Here is an 11,349-nt window from a genome sequence, read left to right on the forward strand (position 1 = left end):
TTTATGATGCACTTTCAGCTTTACAACTTTGCAGACTGTTTACATTCACACTAAGCTGCATTACACACTTCATGAAATGCAACTTCAAAAATCAATAATGGGGCACTTTAAGTACCCAGACAAAGAGAACAATTAAAGGAATAGTTCAAGACGTTAATGGATGGACTGGAGTCAAGTGAATTACTAATTGTGTAGATTACTGTAATATATTTATCAGCTGTTTGAACTCTCATTCTGTCAGCACCTATTCAACGCACAGGATCAATTGGTGATCAAGTGATGCAATGCTAAATTTCTCCAAATCTGTATAGATGAGATCTACATCTTGTATGCAGATGTAAATATTAAGCCAATTTTCACTTTGATTTATAAATTCTTGATTCAATTTGATTTATTTCAAATCGAGTAATTTCAGTTAATGTTTAATATCACATTTGTTTACATATAAAATAAATTGCCTCTGATAAATCATACAAGCAATGTTACAGACAGTACTATATTTATTTATTTATCCATGGATTAAAAATAGGCTCAAAAGAGTAATTTGTTCATGAACCTAACTACACAGATCCTACTGAAAGTTTGCTTTTCCAAGTGGATATCATTCAGTGGGCCTTCTGTCTCTTGATCAATGTAAAGAATCGAATGACCCAAGAATCTTCTCCGTTACTCTTTATACCATCACAATTCAGATTCTACATTAAGGGAATAACAAAATAGCTCACCAAAAAATAATTATGCCTTAGTATTATTATTATTATTATTTCTTTTAATGTTTTTAATGATATACAACAAATGCATATCCTCACAAATGCAGTGTTGAGTTTGATGACCTTTTAAGAAAAGGCCCTTGACTGAAGGTTCATAATGAAAAAGGTGTCAGTTCAAAATATTTACATTAAACAGAAGTTATAAAATTATATTAAAAACAGTACAACAGCATTATATTATATTAACAGTATACAGATACAGATAATACCCAGTTCAGTGGAGAAATAAATCAACAATTTCTCAGCATTAACAATTTTCTCATTGCTTTGTAACTGTGAATAAAACGTTTCTTCTTGGTTGGTTATCTTTGAAGATCTTTTTGAGCTGGTAGGCTTTTTGGAAAAACTCAGGGCTACATAATTTAAGGCATCTGTTTCCGCAATCTGCAGAAGAAAAATATAACAACCATCAAACTATGTAACTGAAAAAACAATCATTTTATAGATTACCATTCATATATAGAAAACACACATAAAACAGGAAAATAAATAAATACCTACAAACAATCAGGTTATCTTAGCCTCAGGGCTCTGAAACGGTTCAAAGAACGAAAACGAAAATGGAAATAAACTAAATTTTGAAAGTAAGAGAACCAGAAACAGAAACAAAATCAAATTTTATAGTTCCAAACAGAATCGAAATTTTGAAATGGCCATTAACCGGTTAATAACGTGATTTATCATTCCATTTAATATTGGAAATTTGCTGTCAACCAATCACGAATTCCAGTGGCCTATGCAAATGAAGCCTACAAGTGAAATGTCAGTTCAGCTGTGAACTCAGATAGGTAAGTCGCAATAGCAATGCCTTAGCGTTTATCTGAGGATATGTAAGATGAATTCAACAGATCACACGCACCTGCAGCGCTTCTGTGAATGGAGAAAACGAAAAACTATAGGCTTACATAAAAAGGAATATATACACTATATCACTTAAATCATATTGACAGATTAACAAAACGAAAGAAAATATGTGCTGAATTACGTTTCGTTGTGACACAAGTGTTCCAAAGTTTTTGAAAAGGAAAGCTTTACAGTTTTAATTATTTAGCAAAACTGTCAGCATTGGTATGACCATCGCACCAATGCCTTACGCCTGAGACACAAAATAATTTTGCTATATTGAATCCTGTTCATTATCAAAATAAAATACAGTTAAATAAATAATAAATAAAAAAGAAACAAATAAAAGGTTACATTGCTCCGTTGTACAAAATTTGTTGAGTTCAGCTGACCGCACCTCACTGTGTCGATGAAAGTACAAACACTATATAATAAATAATATTGTAGCATCCAGATATATATATATATATATATATATTTAAAACAGTGTTATTAAATGGTATTTCTCCCACCCGAACCGGTTTTGGAACGGAAATAATATCAGAAGAGCGCAGGAAACGTAAAAAAATCTATATCGGTTTCAACCCCTGCTAGCCTACCCACTCATTTCCCTCGAGCATTAAATTAAAGATTCATCTCTTCGACAGTAGTGTGATGCATGTTGCTTTTAATAAAAATAATCTGCACTACAAATTACCATTTTGAGAAAAGATGTAGGCCTATCACTTTAAACTTTTACCACTTTATTTATCATACACACCACTATTAAATAGTGTGGGTTCATTAAGATTTTTTTTAGAAAATAATTTTATCCAGCAATAATGCAATAAATTGATCAAAATGAAAATAAATAATTTTACATTGTTATAAATAAATAAATAAAAAATTCTTAAACTTAAATGATTTCTGAAGGATCTTATGACACTGAAGACTGGAGAGAATTATGCTGAAAATTCAGTTTTGCCATCACAGTAATTTTTTTTTTAAACATAATATACTTCTTTTTAAAAACATTACAATTCCTCCTGACTTCAAACTTTTGAACTGTAGTGTAGGGCAGATTGTTTGTTGATTGATATAAAGAAAAAATGTGTGTAAAATAGTTTTGCAGACTAAAACATTTAATAAAAAAAAACATCTGAAATGTTTTGCATTCTCTATAACTTAAAGAGAAAAAATTGATTACCTGATTCCTTTGATTTCTAGGTTGTTTTGAAGCTTCTTTGGATAATAATAAAATATACTTTGTTAATTTCAATCATATGCATTTCATAAATAGCAATTTACTGTTGAATATTAGTATCTTATTTCATTTTGCCATATTCTTATTTTAATATATTTACCTTTATTTTGATTCTTGTGAATCAGTCTCATCAGAAATATGTTCACAATAATGGATATTATACTGATTGTGAACAGGGTTAAAACAACTGGATTCAAAAAGGTCAAAGCAGAAGAAGCTGAAATGATTAAATAGATTTAAGAGTTCCTGTAGCAACATAATTATAAAGAAATATTCCATCAACTGGCAGACTGAATATAGTGTGGTACTACAGTATAATATAAATATATATGTACCTTCAATAATCAACTTAGTTCCATTTCCAAAGTGTATCTTCCCACATGTAGCAACAGCGCAGTAATAAATCCCAGCATCAGATGATCGGAGTTCAGTCTGAGAGAGACTATAGACACAGCTCTGGGTAGAAAAGCCGTTCTCTGATCTCTCTGTACACTGATCACTCCTGTTATCACGGGTGTAAATGAGTCCTGTATGAGAATGTTCTGATGAATGTCTGAACCAGTAGACGCTGTATTCTCCTGCACAGATCTGACTGATGACCGAACACTGCAGAGTCACTGAATCTCCTGGATGAAGTCTGTCAGATACTGGCTGCTGGAGAACTGTGGTACTTCTTATTCCATCACTCTCTGAAAGAAATGTAACATATTGTAAATACATTAAAACAACACACATATGTGAAGTCAGATTGTGGGTGAAGCTCAGAATATTGTCATAAACTCACCTTTATGTAGAAGAATCGTCCCTTCTCCAAATTTAACAATGTTTAAAAATCTCACAGCACAATAGTAGGTTGCAAAATCATATTCTTCCAAGTGTCTGATGGTCAAATTAAAAGAGCCATTTCCAGTTCTGATACGATATTTATTTGAATTGTCAAAGTCATTTTGATATTTAACACTTCCAGAGCCGTGTTCTGAATATGCTACGAGAAGTGGTTTCTTGCCAAAAGAATGTTTATACCATGAAACAGAGTTTATAAAGTCATCTGAGTGAGAGCAGGGTAAAATCACACTGCTTCCAAATTCAGCAACTAGCAACGGGTGTTGATGAATAAAATCATCACTTTCACATGTAACATCTAAAAACAAAAAGTGGAAATGGTAACAAATGGTAACATACTTACAAACATAAATATGAAATAAAATGCACAATTAAAATACAATTTTAAACATACTTGCAAGTGTGAGGAGAAAAAGGGTAGACAAAACTCTAAACTTCATTTTGCAGCACCTGTACTTAATCTAAAAGACAAATAAGCACACATGAATAGAGATGTCTGGGACATACAACTATGTTTAAATAGACAAAATTAATAACCTTTAGATCACTAACAATTTAACATATATGCATTTGCAAGACGCTTTTATCCAAAGCAACTCACAGTGCATTCAGATTATACATTTTTATTTTATTATTATTTATGTTTCTCTGGGAAATGAACCCACAACCTTTTGCGCTGCTCTACCACTGAGCCACAGGAACATTTAAACCTTTAAAAAAACTGACTGTGTTAACATCCAAATCTAAGAACTTTACCGAGAAAAAAGAACTGATTAGCAAAATTTTGTTAATCAAATAATACAATACAGTAGGCTAAGACGTTTTGCTATTATTAACGTTTTGCTATTATTAATTTGGTAAAGTTCTTAAATTTTTAAAGGAATTACTTACAATCGCACGAGAAAGATGTTAATATGATATTACAGTCCTTTAATAACGATTGAAGTAAAACAGATCCAGTATATAGGTTTAGCTTAGGTTGCCATCATGGAATAAAATAAAAACGTATTTAAAAGAACTAAAGGGCCCTGTTATGAGGATGAAAGTGTCAATCGGGTAGCATGTCTTATTTCAGGCTGTTTCCTCTTTATATATAGGGCAGTGTTCAAAGATCAAACAGTGACACTTTGAAATTTGATTGGTTGTTTCTGAAAAAGGGGCAGAACGAAATTTCCTTTAGAGATGTGGATATTCACAAGCAGAGCTGGTGACCAAACACAATCATATTATCAACAACATAATAATTTCATTTACAATAAAATGTTTCTGTAGCTTACAGACATTGAACAAAAGTGAAAATCTAATGAATAGGTTTACCTAAAACAAAACAAAAAAAGCCAACTTAAAGTAACTGTGAGTGTTTTAACTTGATATCAGTTTTTAAATTCATATCACTGACTTCAAGATACACTGACTTCTAATATGGAGAATGGCTTCTGTTTCTTTCCCACACTCCCCTCATACATCTGTTCTGTATAGGCTAAGCATACACTGTGCGATTACAGCAACATCTTGTTACCAACTCTCACTGTTTAAGTAAATCATATGCAATTTCAAGCCAAAGCTCAGGATTTATGTGTGGTCCATTTATCGAGCTGCAATTGACTGAGTGAAATAAACTCGTGGGACCCTCCCGAACCTGGAACTGTGTAGCCTCCATCACTTCTGTCTGTAGCACACACCATGTCACCATGGTTTAATCTGCACGATGTGGCCACACATCAGGGAGTGGTAACATACATGCACATACACACACACAAGCAGGCAAGCATTATTTAAATATTTTCTGTCAATCGTTTGATTAATTTATTTTATGAATTTTGTATATTTTTCATATATTTATTAATAAGACAGACTTGGTTTGCTTTTCTTTCATAATACTTAATACATAATACATAAAACTCAGTTCAGTTTGTTTGTCATGGCTTTAGTTATCTGAGTTCAGTTTTGTTCTGTTGACCTCTTTTATTAGGCCTAAGTTAGTTTATTTTGATTTCCTTTGTGCATTATGATTTTTCTCTAATTTGGCAAATGCTTTCTTTGATTTATGAAAATTTTTTGGGGGGAAACTTGTTTTTTTTAATGCGCTATTATTTTTGACTGCTGGGTCCCTGACATTGAGGGAAAAAACACAGAGTTTAGGGCAGTAGGTCCGTAGTTCTGCTTCAACTATACCCTCACGAAGGGCGGCAAAAATTTCAGACATATCAGAAATTAATTCGAACATCTGACTGCCAGTCAGGAGAGGCTAGTCACCTCTCGTTACCCCCTGTACACTGCACGTCAAAAGACGCATGACAAACCTGAAATTCGGCCCAACTCAAAAGAGTCACACAATCAGAATTTGGCTCAAAATCTGACAAAAATTGCAGAGTGTATATCTGGCCTTACGGGAGTAAGTTTCATGGGCAAGTACAAAATCCTGTGAAAAAGGCCAATTAGTTAATGGCAGTAACATGCAGGCATACAACAACATTTTATTTATGACAATTACGATAGGGATATATTTATGACAATAAATTCCACTCCCTTAACTGTAGGAGTTTCTAAGCTAATGAACACAAAACTACATACAGTTGCTTTAATGACCATTTTACAATGGAACTTACATTTAATCATTTACCCGGAAATAGTAAAAAAATTAATAAATAAATAAAATATATATTTATATTTTTTAACATTTTATTTGTATTTATTTTTAGTGGGGGAGGGTGTAATGACCTAAAATAAATATTTAATTGGTTTCATTTCTTTGTTTTTTGTAGATCATTTGCATTAATTATATGTCAGAAAAAAGATGTATACTGTTGGGGGCGCTGGGTGAAGAAAGACATGTAGGTAAAAAGGTTAGAGAATAAGGGCAGTATAGACATTGTTCGTGCAACTCAAATCTGTTGCAGAAAACACAAAGAAAAAAACAACCGGGCAAATAAATCTACAGAAAAGCAAATGATGTCGTCGTTATTGTCCAAGGGAGCAACACATATAATATATATTAATAATCAAATTGGTCAATTAATAATCAAGACGTAGTCATAGGCCATTTATTTGCTTTTCAGTAAAGATAAGCTCCAGGGTTACTTTTTTCTGTAAATCAGCTTTGCTATTACTATTTCTTTTATTTCTTTGGGGTGTAAGAACCCTGCATTGAAGCATGTAATGTCTTTTAGGAGACAGGTTTACATGTTTTTGGAATAACCAGATCGTACACTTAATGTTTCTTTTCATATAAAACATGAAGGGGGATCATATATGATTTATGCAACTACCGGAAGTTTACGCTGCTTTGTATGCGGCGATGTTGACCACAAACGGCAGATGTGTTCGCATAAAGATTGCGAACAGGAAAACGTTGGCCCAGTGAATGTGATAGAGACTGATGATCAGGTTTCATCTATACAAACGGGTCAGGAGGACCTTAATAGACCTTTTAGATATGTGGTGGATCAAACACCCACAAGTGAGACAATATACTTGGATTAAAATGACAGATAATATACCCAGCAAACACGTGACGTAACCGCGACCAAAAGTGACGTCAGTATTGGTCGTGGGTTCGTCACGTCACCAAAAGACTATGCCACGACGTTGGCAACATCATCAGAAGGTAGTCTCGTGACCACAGCTCTTGGTCGCTTCCTTACCTCCCCACAACGTTGTCTAAAGACCAGCTGACGACCTATTATTTTGGTCATTTTCTAACCTCCTCACCACGTCTTAGCCACGTCATTTCTTGACTTTAAGCAGATGTAGAAGAATTTACTCAAGTCAGTGCTGTTCCATTGGATAGGATATATATGTCTAATCATCTTAGTAGTCAGAGTATTGATTGTTTTATTACTTCAGTAGGGTACACAGATCATCATTTGGTTTCTCTAATTATAAATATGTCCAAGTGTATAAAGTGTATCGTCTTATTGGCATTTTAACACTAAATTACTTAAGGATCTTAAATTTTGTAAACATTTTGAGATTTTTTGGCAACAGTGGAGATCGTGTAAAGGCACTTTTGGAAATTTAAAACAGTGGTGGGAAATAGGGGAAACAAACATTAAAATGTTTTGTTTGCAACATACTGCTAATTCCACTATTAAATTAAGAGAAATTATTCAGTCAATTGAAAAGGACATAGCAAATATGGAGGTGGATCTAATTAATAGATGTGATTCTAATCTGTTTAACCATCTGCAAGAAAAAAAGAGAGAACTATGTTTGTTTTTGAATGAAAGGGTGGAGGGAGCTCTTGTGAGGTCTCGGTTTGTCTCTGTTAATGACATGGATGCTCCTAGTGCTTATTTTTTTTTAATTTGGAGCACAAAGTGGCACAACAGAAACAGATGTCATGTCTTTGCCTTCCTGATGGGAGGGTGACCAGTAATATTACAGAGATGAGGCATCATGCAGTGGATTTTTATTCTAGTCTCTATGCTGCTGAACAATGTGATACTGACTGTTCCAAACAGCTAATTCAAGACTTGCCTAAAAAGTAGACTCAGACTCTAAGACTGATTTGGACACTGAACTTTCTCTTCAAGAGCTCACTACTGCAGTTGGTCAGCGTGGCATTGGACGATCTCCCGGTATTGATGGGTTACCCTCCAAATTTTACAAGCATTTTTGGAACTTTATTGGATAAGACTTATATGAGGTTTTCTGTGAATGTAGAAAAAATGGTTGTTTGCCTATATCTTGTCAATGTGCTGTGTTATCTTTATTACCAAAAAAGGGAGATTTATCTCTTTTAAAAAATTGGAGACCCATTGCATTACTGACCACTGATTACACAATTATGTCTAAGTGTCTTGCTAATAGTTTAAAAAAAGATCTAAACTTGGTTGTACAAAAAGATCAAACTTATTATATCCCAGAGAGAACAATAATGGATAATTTGTTTTTAATTTGGGATATTTAAGATATTTGTAAAAGTTTTGATTTGAAAGTTGGTTTATTTTCTTTAGATCAAGAGAAAGCCTTTGATCGGGTTGATCATGGCTGTCTTTTTAAAGTTTTAGAAGCTTTCGGTATTGGTGATTCTTTCCTAAATATGGTCAAATTGCTGTATTCTGGTGCTGCTTACATTGTTAAAATGGGAGGTGGGCTAAGCCGGCCAATCCCAGTTTCAAGGGGTATCAGACAAGGTTGTCCTGTATCAGGGCAACTTTATAGCATTGCCATTGAGTCTCTTGTTTTATTTTTCCTGGTTTATCTCAGAGTTCAAGTATTGCTGTAAGTGTGTATGCTAATAATGTGACTGTGTTTGTTAATCATGATGAGAATCAACATGAAGGCCCTGGTTAGTGCACTTAATGTAATGTGTATGAAAAGGCCTCATCGGCGAAAGTAAACTGGGATAAAAGTGAGGCCTTTTGGGCAGGGCAGTTTTCTAATGAGAATCTTCCACAGTTGCCAGGGGGTCTTGCATAGAAAAAAGAGGGGTTAAAGATTTTAGGTATTTATTTGGTGACCTTTTTCTGGTCAGGATAATACTGGATTCGAGCAGCCGCTTTGTATCTTCCAGTGCAAGAAGGCAGGCAGGGCTTGGTGGATATCAAGTCCAGGATAATTACTTTTCGGCTCCAAACAGCCAAAAGACTCTTGTTCAATAAAAACTCTGCCTGGATGGACACTGCAACAGCTCTTTTAAGGAGGGCAGGTGGAATGGGGTTTGATAAACATTTGTTTTTAATGCAATTGCAAGAGAAAGAAATGGTGGATCTTCCTCTCCTTTACAGATCTGTGCTAGAGGCCTGGAAGGTTTTTATAGTATCAAGATCACCTAATACACCTGCTGGTGACTGATTGTTAGAGAAACCATTTTTTTCAACTCCTTTTTATATTCTAGACAGTTATCATCTGAAAATGTGCAAGCACGACTGTTAGCGGCTGGGTGCAGTAAGCTGGGACATATCCTGAAAAGTGATTTGAAAGACTTGAGCCAAAGAAGCGATGTGAAGTCGATCCGGGTTTAACAACAGTGCACTGCAAAGATTTTCAAGGACTTGAGCACAGATCATCAAGTTTTCTTGAAAGACCCAGATGTCCCAAATGAATGTGTTAAGGGGTATTGTCATCTTTTTCCCTTAATCAATGTAAGCACGGCTGTGGACGACTGGGTAGAAGATGAAAGCTGTTTACTGACTTTGAAAACACCAGTTCTGGAAAGCTTTGATTCTGCTGGAAAGAAATCGCTCTATTTGATATGTGTTAAAGTCTCCAACATGCAATCTTTGAATGGAGTTTCTTCAACAAGATGGACACAGTTCTTAGGATCTGATTTTTCTCCTAAAGGCAGCTGGTGTACCCTGTACAAATGTCCGACTGACAAGCGGAGAGGTGACCTCCACTGGAGGATTGTACATGGGGCAATAGCTACAAACAGACATGTGGTACGCCTCAATCCTAGTGTTGGGGTGGGTTGCCAATTTTGTTCTGAGACTGAGTCAATTCTTCATCTTTTTGTGCATTGTTCACGATTGGTTAATCTTTTTTAATTTTTTTGCATTTGTTTTTTATCCCTGTTTCTAGATTTTTCTTTTCAATTGTTCATTTTTGGGCCAAAGTATTAAGTTCAAAAGAAAAATGTGACTGTTTTAATAAATTTTTTATCTGGCACTGCAAAATTGGCTATTTGGAAGACAAGAAAAACAGACTGCTGGGGCAAAGGTCAATAAACGTTGTGCCTATGTTTTTAGGTTTGGTAGCTTCTCGAATTAGGGTGGAGTGTGCATATTACAAGATGGTGGAATCTCTACCAACGTTTTGAGAAATATGGGGAATAAATGAAGTATTATGTACACTGCATGATAATGAATTGATCTTAAGGTTTTTTTAACCCAACACATGAACAAAATAACTGAGCAGTGAGTGGATTCTAATTAAAAAGCCTCTTGACTGTCTGTGTTCAAGAAATCAAAAGATATGTCTGTGATTGACTACAACGCTGTACAAACACATTAAATACAAACCGGTCTCCAGAGCACAAACCATAACACACTGGATAATTTGCCAAATTAGCATTAAAAAAAGTTATTATTACAGCTTTAACTAAGGGTACTATTGATTTTGTGTGAACACTCTCAAGTGCCCCCATTGAACTGGGCATGTACACTAGTGTTACATTTGTTAAAAAGACAGAATTTATCTTATACTAAACATCTTTCACTTATATAAGTCTTGAAATATGTGCTGTATATACAATGCTGCCTGGGCATTGAATATAAATATAAACTAGTTACCCTTGATATTCTATAAATGTTAAAGGTGCAATAGATCATTATATTCAAACATTTTTTGTTATACTGGTTGAAAATCTCTTCACATCCCGATAACAATCATTAAGTTAAGTGGTTAAAATGTATTTATCTCTATTTATATGTTCTGTGGAATGCTCAGGTCCAATCAAAATGCTCATTCAGAGCGTTTTAAATAGCTTTCCTACCTGTCTATCAATGTATGTATCTGCATAAATCTGCCCACCCTGTTCGCGCAGTCAGAATACGTCATCAGCGCATTCACGCAAGCTGTGCAGACAGAGCTAGAATGGCAGACAAACATCAACAACCTGGTCTTCCTTCCTGGTATTGTAGTACTTTTAAAGTTTTCTCGCTTGTTAATGACACATGATGTAGACCAGCGGTTCCTAATTCCAGT

General features: G+C 34.5%; 1 protein-coding gene across 1 annotated transcript; it reads right to left on the reverse strand.

Annotated features, from left to right (window-relative positions):
- Positions 1-904: 904 nt before the first annotated feature.
- On the reverse strand, positions 905-10,058 carry LOC132098468 (immunoglobulin kappa light chain-like). Its single transcript, XM_059504581.1, has 6 exons — positions 10,001-10,058; positions 3,641-3,997; positions 3,192-3,545; positions 2,957-3,073; positions 2,800-2,834; positions 905-1,154 (listed from the first exon to the last, which is right to left on the reverse strand). Exons 1-6 carry the CDS (start codon positions 10,056-10,058, stop codon positions 948-950), a joined length of 1,128 nt encoding a protein of 375 aa, XP_059360564.1. The 3' UTR covers positions 905-947.
- Between the last annotated feature and the right edge of the window lie 1,291 nt (positions 10,059-11,349).

Source organism: Carassius carassius, chromosome 2 (assembly GCF_963082965.1).
Source record: "Carassius carassius chromosome 2, fCarCar2.1, whole genome shotgun sequence".
Taxonomy (NCBI): Eukaryota; Metazoa; Chordata; class Actinopteri; order Cypriniformes; family Cyprinidae; genus Carassius; species Carassius carassius.

Excerpts from the sequence above, each read along its gene's own strand:
- LOC132098468 (XM_059504581.1), bottom strand. The coding sequence starts at position 10,058 with ATGTACAATCCTCCAGTGGAGGTCACCTCTCCGCTTGTCAGTCGGACA. Across the intron at positions 3,074-3,191 it reads AACTAAGTTGATTATTGAAG|CTTCTTCTGCTTTGACCTTT; the intron begins GTACATATATAT and ends TAATCATTTCAG. Across the intron at positions 1,155-2,799 it reads CTAGAAATCAAAGGAATCAG|ATTGCGGAAACAGATGCCTT; the intron begins GTAATCAATTTT and ends TTTCTTCTGCAG.